The 17,283-nt window shown below is 38.1% G+C and overlaps 1 protein-coding gene across 7 annotated transcripts in view; it reads right to left on the reverse strand.

Moving 5' to 3' along the window:
- Positions 1-17,283, reverse strand: part of LOC139987186 (uncharacterized) — a 74,457-nt gene that overhangs the window by 24,904 nt on the left and 32,270 nt on the right. Inside the window, exons 5-7 of one of the 7 annotated variants that reach the window (XR_011799800.1) lie at positions 15,911-15,928; positions 11,503-14,085; positions 5,128-11,415 (exon numbers count right to left, since the gene is read on the reverse strand). The exons of 3 other annotated variants lie outside the window; for them this stretch is intronic. Coding sequence is in view for 3 of the 4 variants with exons in the window: in XM_072003151.1 (XP_071859252.1) it covers positions 13,790-14,085; positions 15,911-15,928 (314 nt within the window). In the remaining variant the exon portion in view is untranslated. Of the gene's footprint in view, positions 1-5,127; positions 14,086-15,910; positions 15,929-17,283 lie in introns of those variants that run through there. 3 more of the 7 variants (XM_072003151.1, XM_072003153.1, XM_072003163.1) reach the window with 3 other exon arrangements.

The following is a 17,283-nucleotide window of genomic DNA, read 5'->3' on the forward strand; positions in this document are numbered from 1 at the left end:
GAAAGAAAGAAACGAAATAAAATAGAGTGGAACGTCTAAAGTAGGTAGAACACGCGGATGTGATTCAAGGTATTTCATTGACGAGATAGTTAAGTTTTTTGTGTTGCAATTAGTGGGGTTGACGTCGTTTAAACGATGTTCAGCCAGTCTGTATTTGTTAACTCGAAAGTCCGTTACGGGAATTAAAGCTCGAATTAGGCGTGTGAAGTAGATGATTGCCACTCGATGTCAAGAACGCACGCGAAGAAATTGGCAAAACGCTGTTAAAACGTGGACTATTCTTGAAGAAGATTTACAGATTCCCTGTGATCCTCTGTTCGCAGGTACCCTATATGTATATATTTCGTAGGCCTTGTTTTAATCGATTATCAATTTACTATCGAATTCCTACTACCGTACTATTGCATTGCTACTAATCGATGTACTCATCGCAATATTTAATTCCTATATTTCTTCTAAAGAGCCGTTAAAATGAAAGAGCCACGTGACCAACAATGTTATTCTAATAAAGGATTCTTAAAGGATCGATGTCAATTACAAAAGACGAAGAATTTGCTTTTTTAACGTTCACGTACGAATAAAAAGCTTACTGATAGCAACTGATAATAATTCTTGCCCGTAGATGAAGAAACATTCGCTGTTAAAATTAACACAAGAGATGAAAGGGACGAAGAATTTCTTTGTTCGATGTTCGAACGGACAAACAGGATAATTTTTATTATCCTCGTCGATGAAATATTCCCACCAACGATAACTTCTCTGTCCTGAAAAATTCGATGTTAAAATGGATTCATGGAAATTATAGAAGACGTTTGACGTCGAAAGATAAATCGACATCGAGATAATAATTTTCATCGATCTCGTCAATGGTTCGACTCACGATAATGCCGCATCGAGATCCTTATGCAGCATGTTCCTGGCGCCATTCTCCATCCCCTCCTTGTTTTTCGTCCCGTCAGCTCGAAATACGCGTCGCTCTTCGAATGGTTCGCATAGCGATCGAATACTAAAGGCGTAACGAGCAGCTCTGTCCGTCGATCTCCGCAAATACCTTTGGAAATATTTCTCTAACCCTGTGCGTGCATGCACGCGCGCGCGCGCGTGTGTGTGTATGTGTGTACGTATGAAACGCTGTACGCATAGGGGTTGTCTTCGAAATAAGCTACGCTTTTCGCTTTCTACCCTTTATAGCTTCGTAATTCTCCAACTTTTATTCTTCACGCGCGCATCTTTTGGTAATTTATTATTTTTCTAACAATTATGATTGCTCGGTGGACATTTGATAAAAATTTTATCGAGTGAACGGAATGACATTCGCTAGATCGTGTCTGGTCCGGTAAGTTTCAAGGATGATTCAGTTTCGTGTAATTAGACATTTATAGAGATTATAGAATGGTGAGAATGTTAAGCTGATTTGCAATTTGAGTGTCTGCGATAGCCACGAAATTTATTAAGATTTGTAATAAGAAGAATTTAAAGTCTATTCGTGAAACTAGTTTCGTGTGAACGTTTTTGTAAATGAAAGGTTTCTAATAACGATATAGTTATTGTAATTTCTGCTTCCTATATTTTCAGAGAACATCGTTTTCAAATAAATATCGTTACAATTAAAGAAACTTCAATTTCCTATTTACCATCCATTTGATCCGCGAATATTTAAATATTCGATCTAAATATTTTCTTTTTCCTTTTACAGGCAATTATCAAATATGAAGAATTATTTAATTCCTCGATTGTTTGCATTCAATTAATTTACAAATTTCTTCTTTACGATATCTCGCTAATGAAAATGTCGAAGAAAATTTCGACGTCATTTTTTCACAACATCCCATATGCATACAGCTATCTGCCACGATGAAGTAGAACGCATATTCCGCAAGTTTGGCATAAATTCAGGACAATTTTCTCTCGTTTCAGGACCGATTTCGATAAGGAGAACAATAAGGTTCAAAGTGAGATAAATGTAGGCGGAGAACGAAGCGGACAGCAAACGGAGATCAAGAATGGAAGAACAAAAGAAAATTGTTGTACAAGCGATCGAAATAAGAGAAATATCTTTCTGACGCATGACAGTATGACACTTCTTCAAAGTCCGTGTTACGTTAAGAGGAAGCTCGCGTAAAATTGCGTTTCTCAATAAAAAGTTGACAAATTTGTGAAAGTGAATGAGAACTGATCGAATATATGAATTAATGATTTCATTCAAAACGTTTCGTTTGAGATTTTATTGCTTCAACGTTATTTCCTTCGTGATATTTTCTCGAGTCCATTAAATCGTTTGTGTCAATATGACTATACTCCTAATTTTATTATCGACTATATTTATTAAACACGACGTAGATTAAAGAACGTGTAAATATGTGAAATACTCTGACCCACGTTTTATTACCAAATTACCATACCAAGAATACGAGAATACGATATATTAAACCAAAGTCGTATTCTATTACATAGTAACTTTTAATCAGTACCTACGAACCTACAGACGAAGTTAATCGCTAGTTAGAACCAGCTTATTTACAATTAACCTTCTCGACATTTTGTTCGATCGATTTAGTCTCGTTTGACGAGCCTTCATTAATACTCTAGATTAATTACCCTGCAAATCATAAGGCAGTACATAAAGCATTTTCAATTTAGCCCACTGGTTCTCAGGATAATCGTATAATTACACATTTACAATTACCAAGTAAAACGTTTTCGTTTTCGTTAGAAGCTAATCGCAGAATCACAAGTAAGTTATATTCCATTCGTAAAAGATTCTTACACGTTTCTAAATATCGACACACTTGCACCGATTACCGATTCTCGTCATAGAATAGGAAACAAGCTAATTTGTTTACTATTCTACGCTTTGTAAAATGTAAAAATCGCTCGAGTCAAACATTTGGCCGTTTTCCCCATGAAACCAAAAATTCGTTCGACAGAAATTCAGAGATGAAATTTCGTTCGCGTCGCCAACGACCCACTGAGTTTGCCCACTGAGGGTCAAATAATTCGGAAATGAAAGTTTTTAATCAAACAGTGGACGAGCTCCAACCCTTACGAAAACACGATAATCTTCTCCTAAAAAATCAACCAACGAAAAAAAAAAAAAAAAAAAGGAAACAGAAGAAGGAAAATAAAAGAAACGAGAAATACGATAAGCCAATTTAAGTCGAGAGATTAACCAGCGAGAAAAGAAACTGCGATCGATGCTCGTTTGATCGTTTTCTCCTGCCGTTGAATGTTCAACGTCGGCGTTTACGCTTCTCTAAGTCGAGCGTGTACACCTCTCAACCCCTAGCGCTGAGAGGAGCGCGCGAAGAAGAAATAGGGCCGCGAGTGCGTAACAACAGAACTGCCACGGTACGACAGGCACACACCGTGTGCTCGTGCAAACGGAAAAGGCCTGGCTGCTCGACGATGCTCGTCTGGACGGTTGCTAACGATCCCCCGCCGCGTTTTCCCGTGGCTGACTCAAGGATCGGCCAAAGTGCCGTTTAACTCACGCGTTCTAGCCACCAACTGCATCGATCTCTCGCCGAAAAACTTTCCCACCGCGATCTTTATTCTACAGCGAACCATTGTGTGTGCATGCACCGTTAATGAAACGATCAATAATTCCCCACTGTTCCCACAGATCTCCTTTTCTTTTTCTTTTCCTTTTTTTCTTTCTATCGATAGAATCTCGTTCGATCGCACGGGGAGAATTTAGCTGACCTATGGTCAGTCGTCTACTCGCCAATGATACAGCCAGATTTGTAGATAATAGTATTTTGTACGGTGTTATACCAAAAATACTAATATTTGTATAGTATCGTACGATGCAGGGTCGCGAACTGAAATTATAGTGCAACGGTAAAGGATCTAGTTGGCCATGTAAAAATATGGAAGTCGAGAATGTAGAATAAGGTCGTTCCGTATGGCAGTTTTGGAGAAGATTGAATTTAGGAATTCGTGAAGTACGCGTGCACCGGAGTATCGTTAGAATTATTGAAAATTAATTTCGTTTCCGAATAAACTGGGAATAAGGATATAGGACAAGATCTGTTCGTATAGGCCGTCGTTTTTCAGGAAATTAAATTTGAACATTCGCGAAACACACACGCACCGGAACTTCGAATTCGCGAATCTTTTTGGCAGCGCGTGAAATTGAAAATCTTTAGGACAAACGCATTCCAAGTTACACGTGTATCCGACTGATTTTACACAGCTACGAGATAAATCATAAAACAAAGCATCGATATCTTACTTACATAGTGAATTTAATGAGAAATTAAGAAAGTGTCAGTTTGGACTCAGTTTGGAGAAACTTCGAAGAAACTCGTATAAAAATTAAAGACCTCAATTTCTTCTTTTCTTTTTTTTTTAATCTCTCGACGATTCCTAAGAAACAATTTTATTCTGACACGACGTTACAAAATCTTCTTTTTACGTGAGAAGTCACGTTCTTTCCGGTCGTATCACGAATCACCCTGTACCTCGTTAATAGAATATGTGTGTGTGTGTCTGCAGTTATTTGGACACGACCCATTTTTGACAAACTGCGCGCGCCAACAATTCCGAAATTGGCAGTGCTCGAGAACCGGCGAACATGTGCAGCCGTATCAACACGAAATTCAAAAAGGGAACGACAACGTCAAGAGCGAATTGCGATCGATAGACATGGTCGCGCGACTAATTATATATCGCGTCGCGTGGACGGTGCAGTTCTTGTAATAAAAAGCCCGTCCAGCCACGACGACACGCGTCCGTCGTTCCGTGAAATTATCCGCCGGATGTATCCGTGACGCGGACGACTAATTCCTCTAAACCGCTCTCTGCAAGTGCATTTCGTGAAGCGTTTCAAGAATGACCAATTTGACATGATAACCCGATTTTCGAAGTCTCTGATTGGTTGCCGGAAATACAATTTCCATCCACTTTTTTTTTTTTTTTTAGTTTTGTTACTCGTGGAATTTATCAGATTGGAATACGTGAAACGTTATCTTTCCGAAATTTCAATTCGATGAGCAAATATCGCATATTAAATCTCGCGCTATAATCGATTATTAAGATACCAAAGAGAAAGACATATTGCTGCAAGTTATTCCGGCCATGGTAGCCAGAAATATATATATACATTCCTTCTTGTTCCTTCTTCCGTTTTTCCTTCTTTTTCGTGAAAATTTATTGGATTCGTAAGTATGAAGTATGAGTTTCTTCTAAAGCTTCAATTTAATGGGCTAACGTTACGCGATTAAGTTTTTGTCCTATCATCGATTATTACGATATCAAGGAATTATTCTGATCGATAGCCAGAAATATAAATCTCTTCTTTTATCTTCTTTTAACTTTCCTTGAATATAAAGATATATATATGAATGCGCAGAGATGATTTTTGATATTTAAGACGTGAGATACCAATACTAAAAACTTTTGAACATAAGTAAACGGTTCCATTTCAACGATTTGTTATTGCCAGCAGAATGTACAATTTTTCTGCTATTAATTGTTCTTCGAAATAATATGGAGTCCATGGTGAATGTATGAAAATTGAGATCGTAGATATTTAAAATGAATACGAATGATCTTCCAAGTTTTAACCGTGAGTTAATAACTTTTGATGAATACCTTGATTGAGGTACCAGAATCCAACATTAGAAGTTTCCATTTGAGAAAGTCAAGCATCAAGAAGAAATTCCTTTGTGGAAAAGTGAATCGAAAATGCGATCAGCCTCAAAATTCTTCAACTTTCTTCAACTTTCTAAACAAAAGGAACGTGAGTTATAGCTTCCAACTAACTTCTTCGTAATACTTCGTTCCCCTGATCTAGCCTTCGTCAAAATTAAACGTCGAAATTGCAACTCCAGAAACAACTATTTTCGCTTTCGATCTATCAGAAATAATTTCGCGAATGCAAATAAGAGATCGAATGACAAAATGTAAAGTATCATGCAACGCGGGCATAAAACATAGAAATCGTTGGAGAACGTCGCGGGAACACGAAAACTTCGTTTCGTTCGAACAGCTACTAAACAGCATTCTATACAACACAACAATCTGACCAATTAATCGAATATATTCAAAGTAGGAAAATAGAGGATCGAATTCTTGTCGTAGTATTTCTTCCAGCAATTTTTAATTCAGACACTCCAATCGTTTACTATTTTAATTTCCGAATAAATCTACGATCGAGTGGAAATGTGTGGCGGAAGAAATTGCTGGCCGACGAAAATCGTCGCTCGAAAGTTTCGAGTCTCGCGAAGATCTCAGACGACCCGAGTGTCTTAATAAATTTGGAAGATCTTGAAACGGCGAGATCTTTTTAAACGGATCTACGAATCGCTGCCACGTAATAATTGTAACTTCTTACTCGCGCGGAAAGCAATTTTAATCCTTTCTAGCCCCTTCGTCGGCGCTCGCCGGTTACTTCGCTTTAATCGTTCTTATTTCAAACCCGAACTACGATATGAAACTGTTTTAGAAGAATAAAGAGAACAAGAACGTGCCACGACGATGCACGCTCGAATGTTTGCTTCGTGCAGATTCGAATTAACCCTTCGAGCTAAGCGTGATTTAAAACATTTCCTCGAGCGTAATTTTAATACTTCCTACTGTTCCTGTCGATTTCATTGGACTGTTCGGAAAAATCGTAACGTTTCTGACAGCGAAAATGTTCCACTGTGTATTTGGCGTGACTGGAACAGGATTATTCGATATTATACCGCGGATGTTTATTCGAATTCGTATTTCTATGAATTTTGCACTAAGCAGAAATTTGTTTCATCCATTAAACGTTGCAAACAGTACGATGCTTTGGATTCTTTATACGAGTACTTTTCTATATTGTGTGCTTTGTATTTCTTACGAAAAATGAAATTCTAAATTCAGATACATATTAGGATTAATTGGATATTAAATAGAACGACTGAAAATTTTAATTGCTTTCCAATATAACGAGATTGAGGAAAGAAAAGCGGGCAAGAAATATTCAACCCCGTCCGTTCCGATTCACGAGCATCGTCTGACTATCATTCATTCCGGTCTTCATAGAACGTTCATTTCTACGACAAAAATTGTATAGTCTAGGGGACTGCGGGAACTATTTCAAAGAACCCATTGTCGGAAGAAGCGAGCTTTTTGGAAAAGAGATTATAAAGCTATCCAGGGAACGGCGGAATACCACCAAAAAATGCATATTATTATATAATAATGCGTTTCTTTTATAAAATTACGAATTTTCCGGACAAGCCATTAACAAGCTATTTTGAATAAATTACTCCGACTGACAATCTTAAGATTTTCAACGATTATTATAAAATACAAACTCGACGAATAAAAAGAGCTGAAGCTACTAGAAAGCTAATAGAAAAATGTCGACGATTTCAACAATTTGAATTTTCAATTTACAGCGAAGTCGGTCGACTTTCTCGATTTCTTTAAAACTCGAACGAGCTACCAATATTACTGGAAAATCTTCGACAGACTGCACGGTACACGTGCTACGAGATCGTCGTCCGTAGTCGAGTTGCAATTTCACCGACGCGATAATAGTTCGACTGCATTCATGCTTCAAGGGCCTTGTAAGGTCGTGATGTTGGATAAAAATCGGAATATTACGCGAAACTCGGACATCGTTAACTAGTAATTACGTGTAACCGTAGCCTAACATGCTACTCAGACGCAATTTCATGCGCTGCCCATCGATCTGCTGTGAAAGTTAGCCAATGAAGCCCAGGTGTACACGTATCGACTGCGAGAGCAGCAGGGGAAATACCCGTAACTAGTCAGACACGCGAATTCCCGGTGTACGAGCATGAATAGGACGAACACGGTTCCTAAGTATTTACTACGAAGTTCTAGAACCACGTGAAGATTGTATAAAACAATTCTTAACTCTGCACAAGTGGATTGAGAAATTAGAGAATAGTTTATGTACTTTTTTTTTTTTTTTAGTATAAACGTCTATCTAACGTATCTTTCGTTTTCAGAGTGTATTTCATGAAATTTGATGCAATTTGTAACTGTAGTGCATTGTTGCTTCGTTAGTAATGCAAACTAAGAAAAATAAATTCTTCGGGAAGTAAAAGATTTGGAGCAAACAATTATGAATTACTCTACTGTTTAGCAATGAAAATGGTATCGTTCTTTTATAATTTAATTAATAGCTTTTGGATTCCGATCACCTGTAATAAAATTGTTTGTCGTTTAGAAAAGAGTTGAAAGGTCTGTTCTGAGTTGTGACAACGTTCTCCCGTTCTATCGATTAAATTTCATTGAGGAACTATGACATAACAGTGACCTCCATAATAGCGAATAACGTGCTTTTAGAATTCATTTTTGCAGATGCCATTTCAAAATTGACAATTTTTCTAGACGCGTCACTCCTCTAGCAAAACAACGATAAATATCTTCGTACGGAATGCGTGAGAGTGAATGCCCTGGCATTTCAAAGATAAAGAACTGCGAATGGAAAGTGAGTAGTCGGAATTACGCGTTGCATAATTTCATGTATGTAAATTACAAAGAATGTGATAAAGACATAACGCGTGTCACAGATTACTTCGAGATGATTTTATAGAATTTTGTTTCACTTGTTCTTTAGACACCAGGTGCTTATAGTAAGATCCACTTTTAATTTAGATGGTTTTTGTAAAAATTCTAAGCCTTTTTAAAGATACCTCCTAGGCGGATTTTCAATTACTCGAAAGTGATTTTAAACAATTTTATTCCACGATATACACTGTTATATAAAGATAACTCCATTTTTTCTCGGAGTGAGAAACACTAATTAAGCATAGAATTTTGTAAACAGACGAAAATCCACTTATGTGAGTTAAGAGAGAACTCTTTAACGTAACCACAGCAGACGTAAATAAAATTAGCGAACTTCACAATCATTCTTTTTCTACCACCAACTTTAACTTCGGATACTGCTAAAATTTCGCTACACCTCCACTGAACGAATCATAAAATTCCAAAGAATAGATCACGCCGCGTTAAAAATCCTTCCGAGAATGCTGCGCGACCTAAAAATTTTATCTCGCCCCGGCGTCTATTAAAAGAGTCATAAAATTTCAAACTACAGAGAACTCACTTGTCCATCATGAACTTTCCACAATCTCGGCTCTTGAAGTTTTATCTCGACGACCGATCTATTAAGAAACTCGTAAACATTTTCAAACTGCACAATTATAATTATAATTGAAACGAAGATAGACCCGCACAGAGTGGTACTGGGATCGCGTTCGAAACGGAAAACAATGATATTTCGACGAGCTCGAAGTCGTAGACGTATGTAGATGGAGGACGGAAGGATCGAAGAAAATTTCGTTACATTTTCTCCCTGTGAAATCCTAAATTCTAATACGATATCGTTTGGATCGTCTTGCGGATTTTCTCTTTGACCAGCACTCGGAACACTCGGCTATCGTATATAAATATTTGGTGTGAGATAAAAAGAAAAAATGTGGTTATATATATATAAAGAAGAAGAAGAAGAAGAAGAAGAAGAAGAAAAAGAATAGAAAAAATATGTATAGACGCGAAGACGAGCAGAGATTTGAATCTCATAGTCGTATCGCAACGGAAGTTGATATATGAGAAAAGAGGAAAACGAGGAGACGACAAGAAAAGAAAAGTCGAAAGTTTTAACGTTTAAAAGACGCAAATTCGCCCCGCCCCATCCGATAATAATAAATAATAAATTCTGCATATAACGTGTTATTGTAATATAATTATAATATATGTATATAATATATATATATAATATATATATGCGTCTGTATGTATATGTATGTTTCATGTTTGTGTCCCCGTGTATATAATTGTGTATTGGCGTGGTAATATATAAACAGTGAATAACACATATATAAAATCATTAAAACGATAAAACAAAATAAAATAAATTATCCAATATATTAATTAATATACTTAATCATCTGCGTAATATATTAATATTCTGGTTATTATATATATTATATATTATTAAATTATGTATCTATATATATATATATATGTATAGGTATATGCGTGTTCGGTTGTAGCCTTAACTATGCAAAGTGCCCTTTTTTGCAAAAGAGAGAAGATCGACGGGTAATATCATTTGATCACAATGTAGCGGTTTGGCTCTTTGAATAGCTAGCGGATTCGACGTTTCAACTGAGTCGACGTGTTACCCGACGCGAGTTACACGATTTCCTAAGCTTCGAAACACACGTACCATCCATATGCATTTTCGTTCGTCCGTCCGTCCGTCGGCTGTAGACGTTAACCATTCATCCATGCGAAATACGAATCCGAGCGTGTACGCGTGTATAATGATCGTGTCACGCATCCACGCCTGGACATCTGCGCAACACGGCTCTACGTTATATCTTTCTCCTTCTTACTTTCCTTCTCTTACTTTTCAGAAAACCCCTATATCGTTAATATAATATTATAATGTATAAGGAAGTAAATATATGTATATATAAATTTCCTCGCGTAAAAACAAACAAAGAAGAAAGGTAGAACAAAAAGATTGCACCCCAACCAATTAAATATCAACGTGTAACGATGTATTAGGTTGTCCGAAAAGTTTCTTTCGTTTTATAAGGATATAATAGAGGCGCAATGTCTTTCTGTTTTATATTAGTTTATTGAATTATGTACGAACATAATAATAGAAATAGAACGAAATGGATCATACCTAATTCAATAAAATAATATAAAACAGAAATTGTTGTTCATCTGTTATCACCTTATGAAACGAAAGAAACTTTTCGGACAACCTAATAGCTGTGAAATATTTCGTAACCAGCCCTCTTGAATAAAAATTGACATCGTTATTTTAAAACGTATAACACTATCATTACCGTCCGGCTGCCGGATTTTGATCCGTGCAATAACCGGCCGATTAACCATAACGTATTAACGTATATAATGTATAATATAATAATATAGTATAGTACTATAAAATCAATCCGATTACAGATAAGATTCTTATTGTGTTCGCCTATGCACTTAAGTTCCGAATTCGTGGAATGTCTCGCGTGATTTTCCACTATTTATCTGCTGCCGATATTGCATCCGCGGAGGTGTGCAGTTTAAATTGTAAATATCATAGACTTTTAGGTGTTCAAGTAACAAACAACGCGTTTTATAGTTCAGAGCTCATATTAGAACTGCAAAGCGCCACTACGTACTTCTTCTTGCGCCTTTGTCCTCTTCTAGTTCTTTTTTTTTTTTCTTTCTTTCTTTCTTTCTTTTTGTGTCTTCATTATCATCGTCATTTCCTGTTCTTCTTATCTCTAACAAAAACAAAAGACCGCTAGAAACGATGCATAGGACTAAAAGATTTCGTTGTTAGTCGATTAATATTGCGTGTCGCCGTACTTCCGGTGATTCCGGAAGTACACGAGGATGTCGTGTGGCTGCGTGTTCCGTGTCTTTGTCCCCGTCGCTGTACGTCTACAGACGTACATGTGCGTGTATTATGTGTAAGTGCAAATTAACGTGTGGTGTATCAAACGCCTGCCTCTCTCGTCGTGTACATACCTGATGTGTCCGTGTTTCCTGACTGTACCTATGTGTGAGAGTGTAGAAGTGTATCCATGTGCCAAATACTCCCCGAGAATCCCCCGTAAATTCCATCCCACGGAGGTGAAACCCCGCGAACTGGACCAGCACGTACATACGTGGGCGTAATACATTGCCAACGATTCCCGATGAAACGCCGATGAAACACACGATTACACTCTAATATGAAGTCCAACTATAAACTCTTCAACAACTATACAACTCACCCTGCGTATCGAATGAATTACTTCCAGTAATTTCGCATTAATAATTAATAGTTAATTAATTAATCGATTAATTATAATTCTTTTTTTCCGGCTGTCGAGCGGCGTGTATCGGCCGCTAGGCAGCAGCAACTACGGGAGGAATTGGCACCACGTTTGCTCCCACTTTATATATATATATATATATAATGTATATATATATATAATATGTAATTCCATTAAATCTCCCATTATCAATATTTATAATATATATATATATAGAGCAATATATGCGCGAATCGTGAACTCTCCCGAGCTAACTCTCTTTAGTATCGTCGATCGGCGCAGCGCTAGTTTACCACAAAAAAAATAAAGCTGCCCGGTCTTTGGACAATGTTCGAAACATCGTTTCGTACGGCAGCCGGCATGGCGCGAGTTTACGTGTGCGCGTCACGGGGCGCGTTCGCGTGCGCGCATGCGCGCCCGCGCGTTACCGATCGGCCCGAGGATAACGCGAATTCCGCGAGCCTAACAGCCGAGATATAGAAATAAGCGACCCGCGCCAACCTTGATTCGTCTCAGGCTCTCTCTTTACCTCTGCCTCCGCTTTCGATGCGTCGATCATCAATAAGAAAACAACAACAAACAACAAACGGCTAACGCGCCAGCAATCGAGAAGGAACTTTCATCGCCGCATCGTTTATCGATCGTGAAAAACCTGGCTGGTGTCGTGCCAGAGACGAATCGAACTTAAAAATCGGCTCTCGAAGAAAAGTTTCCCGCGACAGTGACGGCGGCGTACCACGCGCATGCGCGTGCGCCGTTCCTCCAGCTGACCGATCGTTCCCGCGCGTGCGCGCCAATCGCCGCACTCGCCTGCCCCCTTACAATAAATTCTGGCGCGCGCGCAACTCGCCATGCGCGGCACTCGGCTCGCTCGCTTTTTCTTCTCAGAGAACGATTTTGTTAACTAACACGACAAGCCCACCCCAAAAAATGTCGCTAAACATCATACACACCACGTGCTTACAAAAAAACCCCCCTTCCCGCGCGATAGGAGAATCTCGTCGATTTCTTAAGCGTAGAACCTATAAAAGATTTGGTGTTCGAAAAAGAAAAAAGCCGAGAGAGACCGGCCTTTGCGTGGCCGTGACATCAGGGCCGTATCGTATTATGATCTAAAGTGCGACAATACCCCCCTGTCGGCGCAGCCACTCGCGCTCTCTGTATATCATTTTCTTCTTTTTCTGTTCTTATATATATATGTATGTATGTATATATATGCATATCCATACCCATATATATACATGTATATGCATACATATATATATTTGTATATATATGCATGTGTAAATTATTTATTTATATATTATTCATCGTTACTTTTTTTCTGGTTTTCTTGCTTCCGGGGCGCAGTACGTACGTATAAAGTAAATATATATACATATGTATATATATATTTATATATATATATTATATATGTAGGAATGTAGTATAGTGCAGTACCGTGTATGGATTGCCTGGCAATCAACGATAGATATTGGTAAATTCATCTGTGCGAGCTTACTCCTCAATTCTTTCAGCGTCAAACTTTCTTCACTTGACAATTGTTCGTCTTTAACATTTCCCATTTTATTTTTCCAACGCTATTATTCAAACGACACACTGCACTAATTTTAACGATCAACGATATTGTCTTTTATCACACCGCACACCGGAATTTAACACTAGCACGATCTGATCCCGGACGAACCCACAATTTGTAGGAAAATGGTATAACGCTAGTAGGTTTGGTAACGGTATGATTGTTACAATATCGTTTGATACTCCGTCAATCGATGTTTACGCAATCACTATTCGTCATTAAATAACTTAGTTACAACGGTTCTTTTATAAATACGCTGACAACACTCCATGACAACGTTGACAACACACACCCGATATCTCCCAGGCAATCTGTCTACGATACTACACAATACTACATTCCTACATATATATACTTATATATATATGTATATATATTTATAAGATATATACAGACGCGTGCACGGTCCATCCGCGTTTTAGGACAGCGTGTTCATGGTATCGTTAGTCATCGCGGAAAGCGCCAAGGTGCCTGTCACGAAATCGTTTAGATCGATCTTTCTTGCCTCGGGGTGTTTGAATTTAAAGTGCGTGCGCAGGTTGTCGCTACGTGTGTACGTGGCACGACAGAGAGGACACTCAAACCTGCCGGGGAAGTGGACGTGGTAGTGGTTCCTGATGTGCGTCACGACCTTGCCGCACAGCTTGCACCTGTGAAGGTTGCAGCCGCCTGGCACCCGGTCAAAGGTCAGCCGCATGTGCCAGGCTTTTGAACCTGCAACATCAACACAAGACAAGTCACTTTCAACTGTTGGCCACCCAACACGACCTACACGACGACGAGCCGCCCGCGGCCCAGTCTGTGTCGACGGCGGCTCGATCGCTTCTTTCTCTCTCTCTTTTTCTTTCCTCATGTATACGCTCTCTCTCTCGTACTCTCAGTCTCAGTTTCTCTCTCTTTGATTGCCTCTCTAGCCTCCTCCACCTCCTTCCTTCCCATCATCCTCCGCGTTCGCCGCCTCCTCCGTCACTCCTTTTTTTCCCCACAGTTCACAGCCTCTTCTTTTACTTTTTTCTTTTTTCTACCTCCCCACTAATTTTCCCCGCGTTTACCCTCCTACTTACGAATCAAGGCCGTGATCATGCGACCGTGTCACACGTACTCTATATGCTTTCTCTTTCCTGTCTCTCTACCGAAGAGAAGAGAGACCTTTCCTCCGCCTCGCCTTCGAAACCTCTTTTTCCTCCACCCCAAGAAGCGAGGTCGTTCACGCGTTACCCTTGTCGAGCGTGTCGTGCAGCGTTTGGCGCGCGAGAGAGAGGATCGAGGAACGGTTGATGGATCGATCGAAATCACGGGACCACGAAACAGAGATTCGAGAAAAGGGAGGAACACACACGCGTACGAAGAAAGAAAAAGAGAAACGAGACGACGTTCGCCACTGGAATTTTGGCTGAGAATTTGACGCGCAGCGATTTACAAACGCTCCGGTTGACCAAGAGTCCAAGCAATTTCGATATTTCGTGTAACGTTTAATCTATTTCAACGAATTAAGTGCTTCGATGTACAGATACGATTGTTGATGGGATCAGGCTTAATGGCGCTTTTAAACGTCAGCTTGTAATTGTATAAATATCAAATACTTTTTGCTCGATTCGACTGATATGTAGGAAGATAATTGTTTCGAACGGATCTATCGCAATGTATGTAGCTGGCATTACTTTTATCATTGCACAATCTTTCATTTATTTCCATATCTTATTCACATTTACTGTAACTGTAACGCGGTCTTTTATAAAATTCTGTCGTACGAATACTATAATAAACCTGGAGCAATAGCAATTTCTAACAGTCAAATAATTGTAGTCTGAACATAAATATACCGATAGAAAAGATATTTCTAGATATACGACATATTAAAAATTGAAATTTAATATCACTTCAAGTATACCGCAAGAAATCGAGTCGTATCGTATGTCTAAGTTAATGAAGGCTTAACGTTTCTATCTGTCATTAATTTTATACGTACAATCAAATTTATTTTTTACTTACGGTAAGTTTGATCCCATCATTAGTCACGATCGTGTTTCGTCTCTTTTTATGGAGCTATAGTCCTTTTACAATAATTACTTTTCACGTAAACGTTTAACATTTATCCGAATTATCAATAGAAATTACTACTACATCCTTAAATGTTAACAAATAAAAAAATTAATCTTGGTCAAGAGCGTTGTAATGCATTACTATCGATCGATCACATTTATTTTAACATTTCGTTTCTTTCAAACCTTAGAGAACACTCCATTATGTTAAACAACGGTACCAATCTCTTTCGTAACGAGTGTAACTCGTGTCAATGAAAAATTTTAACCGCGATAACACAATGTCCGCGGAGGTTCGTAATACAAACGTTAATTATACCACGACATGTTCCTCTTACTTATAACAAAAATATGAAGGTACAAAAACGAAGTGAAGCAAAAAAAAAAAAAAGAAAATAAATAACATGAACGAAAAGGAGGAAGAAGGACAATCATAATTATATCGCATAAGTAAAAGGACACTCTGTACATCGGGATTAAGTGCAACACACATTTACTTTTGCGTAAAAAGTCCTCTGTAAAAGAAAAAAAAAGAAACGGTCGTTCAAACTTTCAAACCAGTGCAATTAACAAGAAAAAATGCATGATGGGTGACGTGTACAAGTTTGCTACAAGTTCTGTGCGTAGGCAAAGCGAGCTTTCCAGAATAATTAATTCGAACTTGGTTTTTTGCGTTAAGGGATTAATCGTAAATAAATAAAAATACATAAGATTATACACTCCATTCAAGGAGAACCAAAATTAAGAAAACCGAACGAAAGGTGACGACAAAAAAAAAAAAAAATAGAACCAGAAAAGGGAAAGAACAGGTAATCGATGCCACCGAAATCGATCGTTAATCATAAACAACAAAAATAAAGCAGCGATTGTTTGCCGTCACGAAGGAGAAAACTAGTAAGGCGTTAAATTGGTGTTGTTTTATCCAATATACATTATACCTACATATGTACAAATATACGAGGCCCTGCAACCTCTCGAATAAGTTGAGGATTGGCATAACGCGTAATGGAGTACTCTCTAAGCGGCTGAACCAACTGGTTAATACAGTTACGAACTTCCCAACCTAGTGACACACAGAACACCTGCAAGTGTCGGGTTCGTTCGTCTCCATTTAGCGTTTTTGCACCGACAACGCGGAACACGTCGGCATAATCTTTTCACCGGAATGTTTTAAGCACGGAAGCTGCCTCAAATGAAGTTGCAGCCACCTACTCCGAATACGTTTACGGAGTAAGAATTGTTATTCGTCGGGCGAATCTGCGCGGAGGCGGATAGCGATGGGACTGAGTCTATCGTAAGTTGTTTCATTAAATGAGCGATATGATGAGATAATTAAGAATATTTGATAAAATGATTTAACAGCAATTTTTGATGGCATGTGTTCAAACCTTGTATTATATAGCGGAAGGAACAGTAACATTTACGTATATTTAGAATGTTTAAGTTGAACTTATCTAATTACTTTGTATAATTTAGCAGTGAATATTAGTTATAGTTATTCGTTGATACTTACTAACTGATAAAACATTGTCACAACATATATATTTATTTTTAAGTCTTTATTTACCAATAGAGTAGGGTACCCTTTTAATCAGCCTTTATGGGATTATATTTCTGGACGTAATAAAAATAAAATAGAAAATACGTATATGTATATAACATCTATTATATATTCTTGTATATCTACGTGCCTATGCGAAAATTAAATGTTATTATACTCTTTTATTACATTTGCGATAAATATCTAAGCTACGAGTGTGAAGTACGTAAGAAGAAATACGTCTACTATACTTTCAACTTTTTTACTAAACTATATTATTTTTAACCGATATTCCCTCCTCTCTATATCTATTCACACAGTTCTTCCCCA

The sequence above is a fragment of the Bombus fervidus genome, chromosome 5 (genome assembly GCF_041682495.2).
Source record: "Bombus fervidus isolate BK054 chromosome 5, iyBomFerv1, whole genome shotgun sequence".
Classification (NCBI taxonomy): domain Eukaryota; kingdom Metazoa; phylum Arthropoda; class Insecta; order Hymenoptera; family Apidae; genus Bombus; species Bombus fervidus.